The 22,358-nt window shown below is 37.7% G+C and overlaps 1 protein-coding gene and 1 long non-coding RNA gene across 13 annotated transcripts in view; one reads left to right on the top strand and one right to left on the bottom strand.

Annotated features, from left to right (window-relative positions):
* The window catches only part of CNTN4 (contactin 4), a 950,914-nt gene that overhangs the window by 426,778 nt on the left and 501,778 nt on the right, over positions 1-22,358 (bottom strand). Inside the window, exon 1 of one of the 11 annotated variants that reach the window (XM_036869679.1) lies at positions 19,929-20,049. The exons of the other annotated variants lie outside the window; for them this stretch is intronic. Coding sequence (XP_036725574.1) covers positions 19,929-19,935 — 7 coding nt within the window. The 5' untranslated portion in view covers positions 19,936-20,049. Of the gene's footprint in view, positions 1-19,928; positions 20,050-22,358 lie in introns of those variants that run through there. 11 annotated transcript variants of the gene reach the window in all.
* Positions 1-22,358, top strand: part of LOC118904026 — a 73,278-nt gene that overhangs the window by 41,529 nt on the left and 9,391 nt on the right. Inside the window, exon 3 of one of the 2 annotated variants that reach the window (XR_005021921.1) lies at positions 4,450-4,521. The exons of the other annotated variant lie outside the window; for it this stretch is intronic. This is a non-coding gene — a long non-coding RNA (uncharacterized LOC118904026). Of the gene's footprint in view, positions 1-4,449; positions 4,522-22,358 lie in introns of those variants that run through there. 2 annotated transcript variants of the gene reach the window in all.

Here is a 22,358-nt window from a genome sequence, read left to right as displayed (position 1 = left end):
ACAAAGTGCCTCAGCACTCTCTCTGACAAAGGATCCCTTAATGAGAACTTCATGTGCTTGAATACGCAGCGAGCCTGCGATTTTACAGAGCAGGACATGAGCCTCGATACCCAGATGTGACATGACAGCATGTAATGGTCTGGAGCAAGTCCCGTGCAGGGCATGGAAAGGGAGCCAGAGAGGACATCACCCTTCTGGAGAAGTCTAAAATGAACCTGACTAGGATTCATTCTCGTGGCCAGAGCCGCTTAAGGTTTTCACTGGTATTTTTGTAAAAGCAGAATGTATCATAATGCAGTGAAAAAATTCCTTATAACTATACAAGTTAAATGCATGTAAACTGTATTTGGCTTTCATTCCATGAGGTTCATTAAGTCCTTCTCCACTTATATTTTTTTGCGTTTTTAATAAAATACAAGTTAAGAACAATCCAGGTATTTTCACAGATCGTTACTGAAATAGGGTGACACACATCTGAGAATTATAACCAAAATTCCGGCAGCACAGACTATTCCTTTCCAGAATTTTCTTAGGCAGACTCAGTCCAGTCCCGATTCCTCATGTTGGACTTTTTTTTTTTTTTTTAACTTTTTGGCCACACCGCGTGGCACGTAGGATCTTAGTTCCCCAACCGGGGATCGAACCCGTGCCCCCTGCAGTGGAAGCCTGGAGTCTTCACCGCTGGACGGCCAGAGAAGTCCCCCTCATGTTGTACTTTTATATACATTGAAGATGATGAGCAGGAGGAGAATGGGCACTGCTGACATTTACTGAGAATGTTCTATGTGTCTGACAAGATGTCAATATTTTTGCAGGAGTTTTCCCATGTAATCTAATCTTCCCAACAACCTTATATGGCAGACACAGTTTTTATTATTTCATTTTATAAAGATTGAACTTATGTTTCAGTGAGGTCCAGTACTGACCCAAGTTCAAATATATACTTTCTAGAACCAGATATCAAGTCTTTCTTTTTATGTTTAGGTTCGTTTCTCTTAAAACACAGAGTCTTCTTTTGTTAAACATCCAGGAAAGGGGTCTAAAAGATAAAATCACACCTAACCAAACAATTTTTAACAGAGGTGCTCTGGAGTTTGAATGTCTTGTTTCAAAGGAGGGATAATGATATGGGGTTATTACAGAGGCTAGTGATGTGTCTATTTTGTCTGCAAGTGAGGGTTTCAGATTTCCTAAAATCCTATTAATCCCATACAAGGACTTTCTTGTGTAAACAGATTTTTCACTTAAATCCAAGCAATTATAAAGGATTAAATCCAACTTGTAGCAACATTTACTGAATCTTTTATCAGCATATTAAAGGTATAGGGTTATTATTTCACCCCACAAGTCCTATAACTTAGATTTCCATGTACTCTTGATAAATTAATAAATATCGTAAATTCAAAACCACTTTCTGCATCACTAGAGTAGCTCAGCTAGAGTTGTATTAAGCGAAAAGTCAAATATGATTTTATATAGTACGGCGTTGCCCTGCTTTCAATTACTCAATCTTAGTACAACCAAATGAATGACAGGCTTACAATTTTCAAAGCTCCCCGGGGACTGGGAAAGATTACAAGTCACTGCTTGAGTACACATTTGAAGCAGAGCGATACTCTTATACTAGAAAAAAGAAAACATTATACTCTTATTTATATTAGAAAAAAAACAAAAAAAAAACACCAGGTACAGAAACAAGAGCACAGTTTCTATCAAAGAACAAGAGATTCCAAAATTGAAAGGGTTAAAGCTATCAGCTCTGAGTACTTCTGGGAAAATGAAGGCATAACAAATGCTCTGCACTGTCTTGTGGCCAGAAAAGCTATAAGCAGTCACAGCCCTGGTAGACTGTCTATGTTATGTTATTAACATGTCTGATCAATACAAAAAACATTTCAAGGAAAAAGTGTTTGTTCCCTCATATTCTTCATCAGCACATAAAAAGCCTTCTCTGTAAGGATATAAAAAGAGTCATGAAATAAAGTGTGTGATCCCTAGAACTAGATTCAATATGACTTGCCCTTTTTCATTACTAAACCAAATAGTTCTTCTGATGTCAACCATTTTACAACTGTGACCCAATGACCACACTTGGTCTCTAATAAGCAATTGTGAATGACTTTAAGAAATAATAGAAGCAGAAAATCAAGGTAGACACAGATGCCGCATATGTTTTCCCCGTAGGTGAAGAGTGGAATGTTCTTTATCTATTCCTCAAGCTATTTGTTTGAAAATATTTACTCCCCACGTAGTTCCTATGTTGCATCTGTGCCTATGAATCAATACATATTGCTACTAGGGGAAGCCCCATATTGGTATTTTTAGTCAACTACAGCTGGTAGCAAGAGCTCAAGAATAGCATGTCACCTGTATTATCCTATTTGATCTTGATAACAACTCTTTGGGGGATATATAATATTATCTCTTCCTTTATACTTTATTTCTGCACATATTGAACATGTACGTCTGAGGTGACAGAGAGTATCCTCAACAACACTGGAGATACAAAGATAAAAAGATGTGGTGCCTACTGTTAAGGTCTCTATTGTTATGGAAAGATAGTGAACAGAAACTCCCAGGCAATGTGATGTGGTCACCATGTTGCTATTATGAAGACATAAAAGAGAGGCACCAGGACAGCCAAGGAATTCCTTCTCTATTTTATTGATAACAAGTTCAAAGCTAAGTTCAAGTTGAAGTTCAAACCTAAATAATTTCCCAAGTTCATGCAATTATGTTAGAAAAATTATCATTTCTAACCCAAATCTCCAGATTCCAAATTTACTATTCTTCATACTACACTAGGTGGCCAATGTGTCTGAGAATATCTTACAATTTTAAAAGAACTATTTCAGAGCAAACTCATATTTATTATTAGATTGGGACTATCACATGAAACTTTTTTAGGTCTTACTGATGTTAAACAATTGAAGCCATATGATATGAGCAATGGTGATAATTTGCATTGCCACTTACTATTTGGGGCACCGTGAGCAAACTAATTTCTCTGTGACTTACTTTCCTAGTTTGTGGAATGGGGCCAATAGAAATGCCTATTCCACAAGTTGTTGTAAAAATCAGATGAAGAAAAATATATCTCTAGCTTAAAACGTACCTGAAACATAGAAAGTGTTATGATTTTTATTATGATTATGATTTTTATTTGATACTTCTATTTGGCATACCACAATCTAGCTCTTGAAAATTTCAAATAATTTCATGTGAATGTGTTCAATGTGACACATATTTTTGATATGCACACTTATCTAAATTTCAAGTAAAAATGTTTGTCCATTTCCTAAGCAACTCTTTGAAAATGACACCATCTCAGCAAAGAGATTATAACTGAGAAGAAATAAGAACATTATCGTTAGGGAAAGAACATTTGTATTCCTCAGATTAACCATGAGAGAATGATCCCTAAAAAGAAATAAGGGCATCGTGAAGAACTAGGATTTTTAATTTTTGCCAAATAATGTAATTACAGAAGAATCTGTGTTACTTAAATACTATTTAAGGAATAATTAATCCCAATCCTTGATTCCTCCTGTCTAGAATCCTGTTTTCGATGTTAGTTTTAGCCAACTCATGGAAATATTTTAGAAGAAAGGTATACCAATCCTTTTATAGGTCATTTCTAAAGGCTAGGTACATCCCAGCGTCCCCTGCAAGCTAAATTCAACACCACCATGGATAAATTTGTCCAAACTTTAAAATTTCATCTTTCCTAAATATACTTTGGTGATGATTGTACAACCCTATACATTTACTAAAAAAAATTAAATTTTACACTTAAAAAAGTGAATTTAATGGTATGTAAATTATGCTTCAATACGGATGCTTTAAAAACTCACTTATTCTTTCAGCGGGTTTTTTAAAATTATTTTTTGCATGTGGAATTTAGTCAACACTCTAAGTATATTATTTTTTGAATGAAATAGTTCAGGAACTTCATTCTGTTGTCTTAATCCAAGAGAAATATCAACAATTTAGTTTTTAAAAGGGCTGTTAAAAATGTAGTGTTTTAAGACACAATCCCTTTACCTCCCTCAAAACAGATAGAGGACTTAAAGATGTACAGATGTGAAAATGATCTGGGGCAATTTAGACACAAACATTAAAGATTCTTTCATATCATCACTGACACCTGCAAGGTTTAATTAAGCTGAAAGTCACCGACTTCTGCTCAAAATGCTGACTATGGGCTTGTTAATTGGTTGCTTTCCTCATTGATTAACAACTTATGCAATACCCTGTTATAAACGGCTGTAATGCTTGCCTTGTTTCAGAGCTTAATTAATATGATATAGACTATTTAACAATTGTGTCCTTGTTTGATTTATGAAGCAAAAGCAGAGTATTTTATTGCTAACTCCAAACAGTGACGTACAAAAACACATTTTCAAAGCAAGCCAAAGCTGATACTATAAAACTTTCTTTATCTTTTAGGGAAACTTTGATGAAATGAGCCATCACTGCTTGTCATGAACCATCAATTAATTTCTCAGAAATCATGTTGTCAACAAATTTTCAAGACAAATGTTTCAATAAATAAGTACCCATCAGTTTTCAGTCATCCAAATTATACTTTGCAATGCACTATGGAATTAATTAAAATAACTGTGTGGGCACTTCTCTGCTTTTTTATATGCAGATGACTCCCAAATCTCTATCGCCAGACCTAGTTTCTTCCTGGAACTCTAGGCTGTTGTACCCAACTGCTTACTTGGTATCTCCACCAGGATGTCCGACAGGCACATCTGAATTAATAGGGTCAAAAGAGAACTCCTGAGGCTTCCCATCACCTTTCCTCAACAATCTCGCTTCCTACCCACCTCAATAGAAAACAATTCCTCCCTCTACTCTGTAGCTTAAGCCAAACATCTAGAGAGTAATCCTTTCTCTCATTTCCCTACTTCCCATGACATCCCAAATCTGTACATATTTTGTACATTTCACTGCTACCACCTTGGTCTTATCCACCGACATCTGTCACCTGGGCAACAACCTCCCAACTGTACATTTAAAAAAACATTGAAGTGTAGTTGATGTACAGTATCACATAAGTTACAGGTGTATAATATAGTGATTCACAATTTTAAAAGGTATACTCCATTTATAGTTATTATAAAATATTGGCTATATTCTCTGCATTGTACAATATATACTGTAGTTTATTTTATACATAATAGTCTGTACCTCTTAATCCCCTAGCTGTACTTTGATTGCTTCCCTATGATACTGTCCCCACACCATCCAGTATGTGCTCATCACTTCTCAACATGGAACTTTCCAATGGCTTCCCAACGTGCTTGGAATAAGTACCTTTTTACATTTGATTACACAATTCCCCATGATCTGGCCCCTGTGGTCCTCTCTGACCTCATCTCCCTCTCCCCCTCTGCTCCCTGCATTTTAAGCTCATTCTCACCTACAGGTCTTGGCACTAGCTATTACCAGTGTTTAGCCAGCACCTCCTTGGACTTCCACATGCAGGCTCCTTCTTTTCATTTTCTTTTCATTTAGATTTCAGCTTAAGTGCCACTTCCTCAGAGAGAACTTACTTGACCCACCAAAACAGCCACCCATTTGACTGTTATCAGAGCACTTTTCACCATGTAACTTTTTACGGGTTTTTTTTTTTTTTTCTAGTTGACATATTTGCTTATTTTTTCTTTCCACAATAGAATGTAAACTCTGTAAGAACAGGAACCTTAACTGTCTCATTCTGTCCTCTATCCACAATGGTTAGAATAGTGGCAAGCATACAGAAGGTACAGTATTTTTTCTTTTTTTTGGTTGAATAGCTAGGTGTTTGGATAGATTCAGTGAGGTTTATTCAATGTAGAGTTACTCTACACTGGCTTTCTTTCCAAAAAGACAAACATGTAAGTTGCTGATCAAACTTTTTTTAACAGCAAACTTGGTTCTCTATTCATCCTTGAGGAGAATGCTTATGATACACCCAGGAAGGATAAAGGGTAAACTTAGGCAGATCTTGATACTACAGTTGAGTTCTCACCTTATGTGTGCATTATATTCTAACACCAATCTTAAGGCAAAAGTCTGAGTCACAATTATCCCCACAAAACACCTTTCTATTGCCCATGAAGTACAATGGGCAATAAAGTCTTGAGTATACCACTTTATAAAGTACTATGAATATAAAAATGTGAAATAGAATCAGTGCTTTACAACACATTAGTGAATAAATATGTGGTAGAACTCATTTGCCTACATGACCACTGTTTACTCCCGTTCCTCTTTTCTGACAGAATCTAATGGTTGGCCTTATGCATTAGGGAATAAGGGCCCGCTCCCAAGCCAGTGGTTGAATTATGGCTGATCTAAGTAAATCATCATGGTATCATTTTCCTTGCCAGGGACTGGTTTGGGTGTGTGATGCAATTTTGGCCAAGAAGTGAGGAGAAACAGGCTGGGGGAGTGTCTGGGGGAAGGTATCATCACTAATAAAATATAAGAGAAGAAACAGAATGTTTTCCACTGGACCTGGAGTCTCCATCTGAGCTTAGAACTATGGCAGCAATCTGAAGGGAAACTAAGTGGTCATTCTCAGAATGGCACAGCAAATTAACAGGGGGAAAAACCCAAAACCTTATGCCACTGCACTACTAATCTGCAGCTACCGGCTTCTGTTATAATATGCAAAATATATTTTAACCATATTATATTTTTAAACATATGTTCATGGGCAGCGCCCTAACATGCTTCCTTTAGTCACGCATGAAATGAAATGGGATCTACTGAGTCACCAGCTGATTCGCTTCTCCCATCTCAAGGTCACACAGGTTAGCACTCTTTGTGTCAAAAAGTGTGAGAAATTGCTCACGTTAATTAAATTGCTATTTCTCTCATCCTTCCCTTTCATTTTAAGTTTGTATATCTGAATTTGACTAAATTAAATGTCTCCATCTTGGGATACTACTCTATTTCCATCTGTAATAAAGGTATCACAAAGTACATGTTGATTTCTTTAAAGAGTAAGAAATAAGAAATGTAGCTTATCACATGAAATCCCTAATTCAAATAACCCAGAAGATATCTTTCATCTGCATCACTCTACCAGACTGAAAGCCACATCTTCCTCACTAAATTCCCTTAGCAATAATAACATTCTCCAGATTGGTTCAAGATGGTGGAGTAGAAGGATGTGCTCTCACTCCCTCTTACAAGAACATCAGAATCACAACTGACTGCTGAACAATCATCGAGAGGAAGACACTGGAACTCACCAAAAAAGATACCCCACATCTGAAGACAAAGGAGAAGCCACAATGAGACGGTAGGAGGGGCGCAATCACAATAAAATCAAATCCCCTAACTGCTGGGTGGGTACTCGCAAACTGGAGAACATTTATACCACAGAAGTCCACCCACTGGAGGGAAGGTTCTGAGCCCCACGTCAGGCTTCCCAATCTGGGGGTCCAGCAACAGGAGGAGGAATTCCTAGAGAATCAGACTTTAAAGGCTAGCGGGATTTGATGGCAGGACTTTGACAGGACTGGGGGAAACAGAGACTCCACTCTTGGAGGGCACACACAAAGTAGTGTGCTCATCGGGACACAGGGGAAGGAGCAGTGACACCATAGGAGACTGAACCAGACCTACCTGCTACTGTTGGAGGGTCTCATGGAGAGGTGGGGGGTGGCTGTGTGTCACCGTGGGGACAAGGACACTGGCAGCAGAAGTTCTGAGAAGTACTCCTTAGCATGAGCCCTCCCAGAGTCTGCCATTAGCCCCACCAAAGAGCCTGGGTTGGCTCGAGTGTTGGGTTGCCTCAGGCCAAACAACCAACAGGGAGGGAACCCAGCCCCACTAATCAGCAGACAAGTGGATTAAAGTTTTACTGAGCTCTGCCCACCAAAGCAACAGCCAGCTCTACCCACCATCAGTACCTCCCATCAGGAAACCTGCACAAGCCTCTTAGATAGCCTCATCCACTAGAGGGCAGACAGCAGAAGTAAGAAGAACTACAATCCTGCAGCCTGTGGAACAAAAACCACATTCAGAGAAAGAGAGATAAGATGAAAAGGCAGAGGGCTATGTACCAGATAAAGGAACAAGACAAAACCCCAGAAAAACAACTAAATGAAGTGGAGATAGGCAACCTTCCAGAAAAAGAATTCAGAATAATGATAGTGAAGATGATCCAGGACCTCGGAAAAAGAATAGAGGCAAAGATCGAGAAGATGCAAGAAATGTTTAACAAAGACCTAGAAGAATTAAAGAAAAAACAAATAGAGATGAACAACACACTAACTGAAATGAAAAATACACTAGAAGGAATCAATAGCAGAACAACTGAGGCAGAAGAACAGATAAGTGACCTGGAAGACAGAATGGTGGAATTCACTGCTGCGGAACAGAATAAAGAAAAAAGAATGAAAAGAAATGAAGACAGTCTAAGAGACCTCTGGGACAACATTAAACGAAACAACATTCGCATTACAGGGGTCCCAGAAGGAAAAGAGAGAAAGGACCCGAGAAAATATTTGAAGAGATTATAGTTGAAAACTTCCCTAACATGGGAAAGGAAATAGCCACCCAAGTCCAAGAAGTGCAGAGAGTCCCATACAGGATAAACCCAGGGAGAAACATGCCAAGACACATAGTAATCAAATTGGAAAAAATTAAAGACAAAGAAAAATTATTGAAAGCAGCAAGGGAAAAACGACAAATAACATACAAGGGAACTCCCAAAAGGTTAACAGCTGATTTCTCAGCAGAAACTCTACAAGCCAGAAGGGAGTGGCATGATAAAGTGATGAAAGGGAAGAACCTACAAACAAGATTACTCTACCCGGCAAGGATCTCATTCAGATTTGATGGAGAAATCAAAAGCTTTACAGACAAGCAAAAGCTAAGAGAATTCAGCACCACCAAACCAGCTCTACAACAAAAGCTAAAGGAACTTCTCTAAGTGGGAAACACCAGGGAAGAAAAGGACATACAAAAACAAACCCACAACAATGAAGAAAATGGTAATAAAAACATCATATCGATAATTACCTTAAACGTGAATAGATTAAATGCTCCAACCAAAAGACACAGGCTTGCTGAATGGATACAAAAACAAGACCCATATATATGATGTCTACAAGAGACCCACTTCAGACCTAGGGACACATTCAGACTGAAAATGAGGGGATGCAAAAAGATATTCCATGCAAATGGAAATCAAAAGAAGCTGGAGTAGCAATTCTCATATCAGATAAAATAGACTGTAAAATAAAAAATGTTACAAGAGACAAGGAAGGACACTACATAATGATCAAGGGATCAGTCCAAGAGGAAGACATAACAATTATAAATATATATGCACCCAACATAGGAGCACCTCAATACATAAAGCAAATGCTAACAGCTAGAAAAGAGGAAATCTACAGTAACACAATAATAGTGGGGGACCTTAACACCTCACTTACACCAATGCACAGATCATCCAGACAGAAAATCAATAAGGAAACACAAGCTTTAAATGACACAATAGACCAGATAGATTTAATTGATATTTATAGGACATTCCATCCAAAAACAGCAGATTTCACTTTCTTCTCAAGTGCACATGGAACATTCTCCGGGATAGATAACATCTTGGGTCACAAATTAAGCCTCGGTAAATTTAAGAAAATTGAAATCATATCAAGCAACTTTTCCGACCACAACGTTATGAGATTAGAAATGAATTACAGGGAAAAAAATGTAAAAACCACAAACACATGGAGGCTAAACAATACGTTACTAAATAAACAAGAGATCACTGAAGAAATCAAAGAGGAAATCTTTGAAACATCGAAAACACGATGATCCAAAACCTATGGGATGCAGCAAAATCAGTTCTAAGAGGGAAGTTTATAGCTATACAAGCCTACCTCAAGAAACAAGAAAAATCTCAAATAAACAATCTAAACTTACACCTAAAGGAACTAGAAAAAGAAGAACAAACAAAACCCAAAGTTAGCAAAAGAGATGAAAAATAAAGATCAGAGCAGAAATAAATGAATTAAGAAACAAAGAAAACAATAGCAAAGATCTATAAAACTAAAAGCTGGTTCTTTGACAAGATAAACAAAATTAATAAACCTTTAGCTAGACTCATCAAGAAAAAGAGGGACAGGATTCAAATCAATAAAATTAGAAATGAAAAGGAGAAATCACAACTGACACTGCAGAAATACAAAGGATGATAAGAGATTACTACAAGCAACTCTATGCCAATAAAATGGACAATCTGGAAGAAATGGACAAATTCTTAAAAAGGTAAAACCTTCCAAGACTGAACCAGGAAGAAATAGAAAATATGGACAGACCAATCACAAGTAATGAAATTGAAACTGTGATTAAAAAGCTTCCAACAAACAAAACCCCAGACTAGATGGCTTCACAGGTGAATTCTATCAAACATTTAGAGGAGAGCTAACACCCGTCCTTCTCAAACTATTGCAAAATACTGCAGAGGAAGGAACACTCCCAAACTCATTCTATGAGGCCACCACACCCTGATATCAAAACCAGACAAAGTTGTCACAAAAAAAGAAAACTACAGGCCAATATCACTGATGAACATAGATGCAAAAATCCTCAACAAAATAGTAGCAAACAAAATCCAACAACACGTTAAAAGGATCATACACCATGACCAAGAGGGATTTATCCCAGGGATGCAAGGATTCTTAATATATGCCAATCAATCAATGTGATACACCATATTAACAAATTGAAGAGGAAAAACCATATGATCATCTCAATAGATGCAGAAATAGCTTTTGACAAAATTCAATACCCATTTATGATAAAAACTCTCCAGAAAGTGGGCATAGAGGGAATCTACCTCAACATAATAAAGGCCATATACGACAAACCCACAGCAAACATCATTCTCAATGGTGAAAAACTGAAAGCATTTCCTCTAAGATCAGGAACAACACAAGGATGTCCACTCTCACCACTATTATTCAACATAGTTTTGGAAGTCGTAGCCATGGCAATCAGAGAAGAAAAAGAAACAAAAGGAATACAAATTGGAAAAGAAGAAGTAAAACTGTCACTGTTTGCAGATGACATGATACTATACATAGAGAATCCTAAAGATGCCACCAGAAAACTACTAGAGCTAATCAATGAATGTGGTAAAGTTGCAGGATACAGAAATCTGTTGCATTCCTATACACTAATGATGAAAAATCTGAAAGAGAAATTAAGGAAACACTCCCATTTACCATTGCAACAAAAAGAATAAAATACCTAGGAATAAATCTACCTAAGGAGACAAAAGACCTGTATGCAGAAAACTATAAGACAATGTTGAAAGAAATTAAAGATGAAACCAACAGATGGAGAGATATTCCATGTTCTTGGATTGGAATAATCAATATTGTGAAAATGACTATACTACCAAAAGCAATCTACAGATTCAATGCAATCCCTATCAAATTACCAATGGCATTTCTTACAGAACTAGAACAAAAAATCTTAAAATTTGCATGGAGACACAAAAGATCCCCAATCGCCAAAGCAGTCTTGAGGGAAAAAAACAGAGCTGGAGGAAGCAGACTCCCTGACTTTAGACTATATTACAAAGCTACAGTAATCAAGACAATATGGTACTGGCAAAAAAAGAGAAATATAGATCAATGGAACAGGACAGAAAGCCCAGAGATAAACCCACGCACCTATGGTCAACTAATCTGTGACAAAGGAGGCAAGGATATAAAATGGAGAAAAGACAGTCTCTTCAATAAGTGGTGCTGGGAAAACTGGACAGCAACATGTAAAAGAATGAAATTAGAACCCTCCCTAACACCATACACAAAAATAAATTCCAAATGGATTAGAGACCTAAGTGTAAGACCGGACACTATAAAACTCTTAGAGGAAAACATAGGAAGAACACTCTTTGACATAAATCACAGCAAGATCTTTTTTGATCCACCTCCTACAGTAATGGAAATAAAAACAAAAATAAACAAATGGGACCTAATGAAACTTAAAAGCTTTTGCAAAGCACAGGAAACTACAAATAAGACGAAAAGACAACCCTCAGAATGGGAGAAAATATTTGCAAACGAAACAACGAACAAAGGATTAATCTCCAAAACATATAAACAGCTCATGCAGCTCAATATTAAAAAAACAAACAACCCAATCAAAAAATGGGCAGAAGATCTAAGTAGACATTTCTCCAAAGAGGACATACAGATGGCCAAGAGGCGTATGAAAAGCTGCTCAACATCACTAATTATTAGAGAAATGCCAATCAAACCTACAATGAGGTATCACCTCACACCAGTGAGAATGGGCATCATCAGAAAATCTACAAACAACAAATGCTGGAGAGGGTGTGGAGAAAAGGGAAACCACTTGCACTGTTGGTGGGAATGTAAATTGATACAGCCACTATGGAGAACAGTAGGGAGGTTCCTTAAAAAACTAAAAATAGAATTACCATATGACCCAGCAATCCCACGACTGGGCATATACCCAGAGAAAACCATAATTCAAAAAGACACATGCACCCCAATGTTCATTGCTGCTCTATTTACAATAGCCAGGTCATGGGAGCAACCTAAATACCTATCGACAGACAAATGGATAAAGAAGATATGGTACATATATGCAATGGAATATTACTCAGCCATAAAAAGGAACGAAATTTGGTCATTTGTAGAGACGTGGATGGACTTAGAGACTGTCATAGAGAGTGAAGTAAGTCAGAAAGAGAAAAACAAATATCGTATATTAACGCATATATGTGGAACCTAGAAAAATGGTACAGATGAACCGGTTTGCAGGGCAGAAGTTGAGACACAGATGCAGAGAACAAACGTATGGACACCAAGGGGGAAAAACGTGGTGGGGTGGGGGTGGTGGTGTGATGAATTGGGAGATTGGATTGACATGTATACACTGATGTGTACAAAATGGATGACTAATAATAACCTGCTATATAAAAAATTAATTAAAATAAAATTCAAAAAAAAATAACATTCTCTACTTTGTACAACTAGTATTAATATGTCATATCTCAACTTCAAAACTGCTGCCAAAGCACCTGCGTGTGCTTCCAATTCCAAAAGTATATATACGTTTTGGTTATGTTAAGTTGAACAGTAGACTTCAAATGGAACACATTACAGTGTTTCTAGCCATTAAAATGTTATCAGCTGGGCATATGGAATAGAATCTTTGTGGATGCAGCTTTACAATATTCCAGCCCCTATGCAGTCTGAATAAAACTAGGCCACCTAGTAGTTCATCTCACTATAGGTTTGGTGCACTTAAAAGCAAACCTCACCTGACGTTAAAAAATGTAATTAAAATTTTTAGAGTCATCTGTATAAGAGATGCCACAGGGGCAGTCTGTTACACTACAGAGAGCCAAGGCACCGTGGTCAGTCTCCTCCAACCTGTATTTCTTAAATGTTCAAGACAGCCTCATAAAAATGTATTGTTCTCCCCCCGCTCCATTCTCTGCCCCTGTCCCTGTTCGCGGTTCCTTTCCGCCTCTAAATTCCTTCTTGCCATTTAAAAATACAAATCAATTTAACCTTTCCGGATCCTTCTCCTTCTGTATCCCACCCATTAACTGGGGGTCAACAATGAAGTCCAAGCCAGGTGGGCACCAGGTGGCCCAGGGAAGAAGGAACAGAGATGGTGAGAAATTATTCAAGTCATGTTTCTATTTAGAGTTCACAAAGTACATTCATGAAGAGCTCTCTCACGTAGATAGTATCACCCATCTCTAGGAGATGTGGAAATCCAGACTCAGAACAGTGACTTTCCCAAGGCCATGCAAATAGTTTTACCTTCGTAGCTACGTTTGCGATCATTACATTACATTCACATCAATAGATACTGAAAATCTCTTCTGAAACAAGGATAGTGACGGCTGAAGGGGCACAGAAAATAATAGAATATAACTTTGTTCTCTCCAAACTTGGGTCTCCGATTGTGCTTGTGGGATCGTCTCACTACTGGAGCTGGGCAGGGTCAGGTCCATCCTTGCCTCTCAAAGGAGCAAAGGCCAACAACCAAGATACAGAGGTCACTTGGCTCTTCCCTACGGTTCTGGCGATGAAGCTGGGGAGGTGCTGCCACGCTCACTGGCTGCTCGCTTTTACCCGTCTTTACCTCTGTCTCATGGCTCTCAGCATTCTTGAAAGGGTCTTATCTATAATAGAGAAATTTTTAACAGGTCCCACTCTTTGTCTCAGGTGCTGTGAGGACTTTTGCTTCTAAACCTCTCCTGCATGAGTTGGGAAGCGGCACACAGAACAGGTGGTATATGATTGTTTAATGAGTGCTGCACTGTAATAGAGGGTAAGCATATGAACTGTCACATTCCATCAATGACCCATCTACACATTTCTAAGCTTTGCTGACAAGATCTGTAAAATGGGGTTAACAACAATATCTAACAGGATTATCATGTGGAGTAAACGAGATAATACATATGAGGTGTATTAGAAGTGTATGATTTAGATGAGAACACTCTATGTGGAGAAAAAAGCATAAAAATATTTATTCAGTTATGTTTATACAATCAACACAACTTTAAGCACCCCTTCCAGGTCAAATAACTTCCTGCATCATATACTTGAAAATGTATTTCCCCCAAGTTATTAGCGGAATACAATGTCAATTTCTTTTTGGCAGTGGAAAACACCAACACATTCTCAGATAAAACACTCTACAATGTTCATAATAGCTGTTCTCCAACTTGGCTGCATGTTTATAATTTTTAAATGCTCTGATATCAGTCTTATAAGGTATACTTAAATTTCTCAGAAAAGCAAACTAACACAATTTTTTTTCGTGTTTTCTTCTCCACCTACGGCTTGCTGTTACATCGAGGTTTTGTACACTCACAGCACATTGATCCACCCCTACAACTGCAAAATGCACAAAGTATGAGGTTTTACTAGATGACAAGTTGTTATGAGTTTCTACAAGTGCTGAAATATGATTCAGTGGAAACAACTGCAAAAAAGTTGAGGAGAGCAAACACACACACATAAAAAGCAGTGCCGCCAGAAAGAAATGTTAGAACTGATTAACTGAATCATCTCTGAAGGCCACAGACTTAAACTTTATCATGTACAGCAAGAGTAATTTAAAAATAGTCACAGGTTTCTAAAGACTTAGAAAAAGTGCCTTCAGGATGGTAACCCAAGAAATAAAATTATCTCATTATGCAAATAAGGACTAAGGTATCAGAGATGCTCTTTAACATTTTGGGTGTTTTCCTTCAGTAACAGAAGATTACAATCACTAGAGTAGAAGTAAGAAAACTCTCTGAGACTCTAGGTCACTATGCAAAAGGCAGTCAATTTCCTAAAGATCCAGGAGAAGCAAAATGATCACTTCTACATTTGGAAACAGCACCCTTGGTAAGAAGAGATGAACTGAATCCAGAATATTCTTATAGGAAATGCTCAAAAAGCTTAATTCCGTGTTAAAATCCTGGGAGAAGAAAATTAAAGGAGGATTCCTATTCCTTGCCTTTTCTTTAACAATCTGCTTTAGAGCTATTGCAAACCAATATTTGTTCCTTGATGAAAAATTTGTAATACACTTGTTGTGACACACTTTTCCAGGTGGGTAAAGCAGTAGGGACAATAAAATCCCTATCTTCTCGGAGTGTACATTCTATGGAAGGAGACAGACAAAAATCAAACAAGTAAAGGCACAGACATAGTAAAACGGACTACGGAGAAAAAGTGGGATGGGGGTGGCACACCACATGGCAAGTGCTTTTGTAAAACTTGGTATTTTATATTCACTTATAATACGGACGCTGCTTTACCCAGTCAATAAAGTACCTAACAAGTGCCACGCACAGGGCAGGTCTAGGGAGAGAGAAATCAGTAAGACATTATACATAAATCAAAAGGACAAAGATAAACATATATTTTTGTTTGGGTGAACATGTTCCAAATTAAGGTGAAGACAATAAATTTTTGTGAGTATGAAATCAGTGATGACATTTGTATAATGAAACAAAATGATGCCATATGTAAGGCTATGCAAATCTAAAATTACCGTTTTATTTATAGTAAAGGAGATAATTATTTAAAAATTGAAAAATAGAAGTTTTAAAAAGAGAAAATATATGATTTTAATATAAATATACTATATATTATAGAAATACACATGTATATAATATAGAAACATGCCTATAGGAAATGTATTTAGCATTTAATTTTTCAAGCCCCAAAGATTTATTTTCTTTAGAAAGTACAATGAGAAGAAACTCATTTATAGTCCTTAATTTATTTCACATCTTTTCTTTTTACTTGAAGTACAGTTGATTTACAGTGTTGTGCCAGTCTCTGCTGTACAGCAAAGTGACTCAGTTATACACATATATATATTCTTTTTTAATATTCTTTTCCATTATGGTTTATCCCAGGAGATTGGATATAGTTCGCTGTGCTGTACAGTAGGACCATGTTGTTTACCCCTTCTAAATGTAATAGTTTCCATCTAGCAACACAAAATTCCCAGTCCATCCTTCTCCTCCCCTCCCCCTTGGCAACCACAAGTCTGATAATCCTTATTTTTAAATTAACTTATTTAGAGATAAGTTAGAGAGTTACCCTACTGAACTTACTGCTCTTGAGAACTATCTCTATTGTATAAATACAAATAGTTGTTTCATTGTTTTGAATTATGTATTGAACGTGTCAGCACACGAAGCATACATATTTATTTTCAAGAAAGCCTAGTAGAAAGATGAGCGTTTCCAGAGAATGGTTCAATATGACTTGGCTGAAGTATTAGAGGGTTTCTTAAACCTCTCTTGTTGATTATTTTACCTCAGAAGATGATGAAAGGAGAGGAAGACCAGACCTTATCGGCTGTCAGCATCCCCAGGCACTCCCATGTCTAGAGAGATTATTTGCGTGGTGAAATCTCCCAAAGGTGGAGCAATAGGGAATCAGACAGTTCGAGCTACTACTTCCTTTTCCATCCATTCTACTCAAACAAGTGGGTCGTTTTGAGAGTATTAATCATGCTCAAATCAAATGGTTTATGCGGTGGGCTAGGGAAAAGGCTTTAAGTATTTTTCTCTGCCTGAATTTCTCCGGCTCACTCGGAGCACAAACGTTCACCTGATGTTGACTTCAAAACTACGTCATCAGCTCATGTGATTATTAAGTACATAGTTGAAACGACACCTCACATTTCGCTACTGTCAAGTTATTTCAGACTCTTGGTTAGATCTTACAACAAACCCTGTGATTGTACTGAAGAGTCAACCTAAACATTAAAAGTAGAGCATCACATCTAAAAATGATTCAGTCACTCACTAGGAAAAAAAAAAAAGATTTTATTATGTGCTTGAATAAAAGCACAGAAAAAAAAACCCATCAAAGTGATCAAGATATGGCTTGTGGGAAAAGTAACTATAAAAAGACAAGTTTTTTATTATTTAATATTTTCAATTATTAAATACTTCTATCCCACAGAAATGTTCATAAATTACTATGGCACCCATGTACTCAAAAGCCAGATTTAAGAGATGATAACATTTACAGATTAGTTTAAAATATAGCTATCTCTTTTTTAACATAGCATTTTATTTATTTATTTTTTTAACATCTTTATTGGAGTATAATTGCTTTACAATGGTGTTTAACATAGCATTTTAAAATGACAGGTTTGGCTAAGGCCTTCTTTATCTTTTCTACCTGCTTTTATTCCCAGAAGTTTTCTGAAACTTGTATATATCATTACCATGCATATTTTTACACTTTTACTAACCATATATTGATATGTATGCGTGTGTATTTATGTATATACAGAGAAATAAAATTATATATATCATATTTAATTTTGTATTTCTAAATGTATATAAACAGCACTGCATTACTATGTTATTTTGAAATTTACTATTTTCCCTCAATATTATATTTTTGCAGGTATTCCCATTGATACATGTAGCTCTAATTTAGTTATTTATGATGCAGTATTCGACTCTATGAATAAAGAAATTATGTATTCATTCCCCTTCTGATGGACCGTTAGGTTGCTTCTGTCTCTTTGCTATTAAAACAGTGCTATGGTGAACATCGGGCACCTGTGTTCTTGTGTACATGCTCGTGTTGTTCTTGGGCAGAAACCTAGAATTACCATTGCCGGATTCTAAGTATGTACATAATCAACTTCAGTGGACTGTTTACACTCCTCTACAATATGAATGTAACCATTTATACTCTATTCCTCACCCACATGACACTTTTTTAGCAAAAAGCAATAGGTTGAACCAGATACCAAAAGAAAAAGTCCTTAGAAGAATATATAATTTACTTAACAAAGCCCATACAATTTACTCAACAAGAGAGGCAGCAGTGCAATAGGAGAGGAGCTTAAAATTATTCAGAAAAGCTTGTCGTGGGAGCTTGAGGAGGGCTGACAGTAGTGAGCACAAGAAGTTACAGGCAGGAGCCAAGGGACAAAGTAGAGGCAGTATCTATAAAACTCACTGGTCTGGAGACCTGAAGAGTCTGAGGTCATCACTTTTCATCAATCTAATAACAAGGGTGAGGCAAAGGAAAAGATTTGAAGTAGGCTCCCCTCCATTTAAATGATGCGTGAGTGTTAAATATTCAGGAAAACTTTCATTTAAATGGGACACACACTTGTTAAAGATGCAGAGCTTAAAAGGGCAACCCATAGCTATTTGGGAAGTCTTTTTCCAAGGATCATTTAATTCACTAAGAATGCTGAATGGTGCACAAAAGGAATAGCAACTGGTTGTGCAAAGATAAGAAAAGGATGTGGAATTAGCCATAAAACAATAGCAGACCTACTAGAGAATGGACTTGAGGATATGGGGAGGGGGAAGGGTAAGCTGTGACAAAGTGAGAGAGTGGCATGGACATATATACACTACCAAACGTAAAATAGATAGCTAGTGGGAAGCGGCCGCATAGCACCAGGGAGATCAGCTGGGTGGTTTGTGACCACCTAGAGGGGTGGGATAGGGAGCGTGGGAGGGAGGGAGACGCAAGAGGGAAGAGATATGGGAACATATGTATATGTATAGCTGATTCACTTTGTTATAAAGCAGAAACTAACACACCACTGTAAAGCAATTATACTCCAATAAAGATATTAAAAAAAAAAACAACAATAGCCTCCAAAGTGGTCTCAAGGCTAAAATCCCTTTAAAGTCCATTCTGCAGTAGTCAGGGTGAATTCTTATTAAAAGGGTAAATCAGGTAATAAACTCAGTTTGAAACCTTACAATGACTTCTTATGGCCACAGAATCACAACCATCTAAATTTCTTACCCTGGCTTAAAAGCCCTGTGTGACCTGGCCTTTGTGGGCTTCCCTATCAATACTGAACCATCTTCTACCTTCACATTATGTTTAAACTACAGACTATACCCTTTCCACCTCTGGCTAAGCCTAAGGATCCTTGCACTACAGTGTGTCTGCTTGAGGGCTCCCCTTCCATTCCTCCAATCTCCTGATGTCTGCTTCTCTTTGCTTAGGCCTCAGCTCTCCCAGGCTTACCTGATTACCTGGCCGACACGGCCACTTAAGTCACTCACATCCCCATGTTTAAATTTTCCTTCTAGTACTGACTACTGTCTACTTTCTCATTTAACAGTTTTTCCAAATTATTTACTGTTTGCCTCCCTCAATTAGAATTAAGCCCCATGCAAATTCAATCCCTGCAACCCCGATTCCTGGAACTGCACTAGCCCGTGACGGGTTATCAGTTAGTTCCATAGCATAGATCTGCGGCATCTATAGAGTAATAATTACCAGGGTAATCTCACATCTCCCAGACAATCCATTAAGAAACCTGAAGGCTCCACGTTCAAAATGCATCCAGAATCCATCCCTTCCCCTCACTGCTACCACCCCCATTCCAGTCCAAGCCAACATCACCTGACATGGATGACTACAGCAGCTGCCCAGCTGTGCTCCTTGCTTCCATGATTGCTGCGCTACAGGTTATTCTCCACAGAGAAGCCAGAGGAATTCAAATCATGTCATGACACCCCTTTGCTCAAAGCCCTGTAACCCTCCCTTCTCTCTCAGAATAACACTCAGATTCTTTACTGTGCCTCCAGGGCCCTTCGAGACCTGACACCCTGCTGTGTTCTCTGATCAAGTCTCCCACTTCCTTCCACTGTCTGTCTGACTCACTGCACTCCGGAGACTCTAGGATCTGTCTGGTCCTCAAATGTCCCCAGCAGCATCCTGCCTTAGGGCTCTGAATTCACTCTTCCACTTTTCAGAAGGCTCCTCCTACCGATAATCCTGGATTTTGATCCCCCTTTCTTTCTGAAGTCTCCACGTTTATTCTTATCAGAGAAGTTTTCATTGAAAAACCTACCCTGCTTTATTCTTCTTCTTACAACTTTTTACCACGTGAAATGTCACAAAGTTATTTGTGCATTGTCAACACTGTTGGAATGTAAGATCCACGAGATCAGGAATTTTGCCTGTTTTTGCTTTTTGCAGTTTCTCTAAAGTTTAGCCAGTTGTCTGACTCATAGGAACTCAAAAAATATTTGCTAAATGAATGGGGGGGAAAGGCTTTATTCTGGTTTCCAGGATATGCAAGATCAGAGGAGGGTTTTGGAAAGAGAGGTCAAATCAGGGAAATCCTCTACATTCTTTTTTAACAGACTAATGAAGCTCAGATGTACTAGAGGTTTATACAAAGTCACACAGCGAGGTAGTCAAGAGTAACATCTTGCTAGGCACATGGTAGGATTCTACTTTCTTTGCCTTTGACCACGTGATTTGCGCTGGCAGATGAAATGTGACAGAAGTTATGTGTCACTTCCAGGTAGAAATGTAAATAGCCTCAATGATGTACATTTCCCTTCCTACTGTCGATGGTGTTTAAAGCAGGTGTTAAGAGGAAGCCTCCACCAGCCCAGGTCCCTGAATGAATCAACAGTAGAGGCCCCTCGGCGACAGATCCCCTTGGAAGATGTAGTGTGAGTGAAATACACACATTCCCAGGGTCGTGTCATTGAAACTTTTATTGTAGCACAAGCTAGACTATGTTGCTTATCCCAAATAATACACACAGCTACCAAGTGGAAGAGATAGGACACAAATCCACATCTCCTTCCTGTCATTCTAAGCTGCCCTGTGACAAGAGACAGAGCTTTGTTAAAGAAGGAATAGATGAGCCCATAATGCGCTGTTTGTATTCGACTGGAGCTCTCATATACACCTCATTTCATTTTCAAGCACAGGAAATAAAGCCGTAAGACGTGAAATATAAGTCATTATCCAAAAGTTTCTGAATTCGATATTTAGAAACTACTGTCTCTAATACTTACATGTTCATTTTTTCTATTTACCTAATCCATTTTATTCAGACACTTAAATCAGCAGAGTGCCAGAATTATTTTCCATAGGGTTGTTTCTGTAGAGATTTGATTATCTGCTTCTCACACCACAGAAAAATCTCTATAAACCTGCATTTGCATAACATTACAAGAGGCAGACTATTTCTAACGATTTTTCCACCCTAGGAGATCCTAAAGTACCTTCTCAATCAAAGACAGAATTTCATGTTGTATACTTTCAACATAATGAATACACTGTATTTCTAATTTTATTAGTCTTCGATGTTTGGCATATAGGGAAAGGTCAGTTACTCTTTAATTAACCCTAAATATTATTCCCTAGTCATACAGAGTAACAAGTTTGTTCCATCCGAAATGAAAAAAAAATTCTTGACAGTTATAATTTGGTAGAGAAGTGAAAGGCACAGAAACATGGGAAGGGACTCAAGAATTCCAGAAGGCATTTTAAACAACAAATTATAATCAAGTAAGTGAAGAAACAATTTCGCCCCATACTCATATTCACTCATGTTCATTCAGCCACCTCAACCACCCTGGGATTTAAACTTTCAGACAGTTTACGAGGTTGCCTTAATATGATCGGACATACTCCTGTATGTGCTCACTGAAACCTCATTTACTTAAGCCTTCTTTTCCCTCTAAGCCAAAATGTAGGACAGCATACTCAGTAGGCAAATTTGTGCTTCATCAAGAAAGTAACTAGTACATTAGTCTTCTCTCTTGTTTTTGTTATATTACTACCACATAGCACTTGTAATCTGTGGATGACATGCTCTCTATTAATAAGAATCCCATAACTAAAATAGGGATGGGGTAGAATCCCAAAATTGAGGTTCTGAATATTTTATCACTTGAGAAACAAGTGCTCCAAATCTCAATAAAGAAGAGATTTTAGACTCTTGCTGACAACTAACTCAGACCTCAGGCAATGGAGAACCTCATCCAACTTATACCCAGTGCTTGTTTCTCCATTTAATTCCCTCAG

Source organism: Balaenoptera musculus, chromosome 11 (genome assembly GCF_009873245.2).
Source record: "Balaenoptera musculus isolate JJ_BM4_2016_0621 chromosome 11, mBalMus1.pri.v3, whole genome shotgun sequence".
NCBI lineage: Eukaryota > Metazoa > Chordata > Mammalia > Artiodactyla > Balaenopteridae > Balaenoptera > Balaenoptera musculus.
Note: the sequence above shows the minus strand (reverse complement) of the source record. Positions and strands in the feature narration are given on the sequence as shown.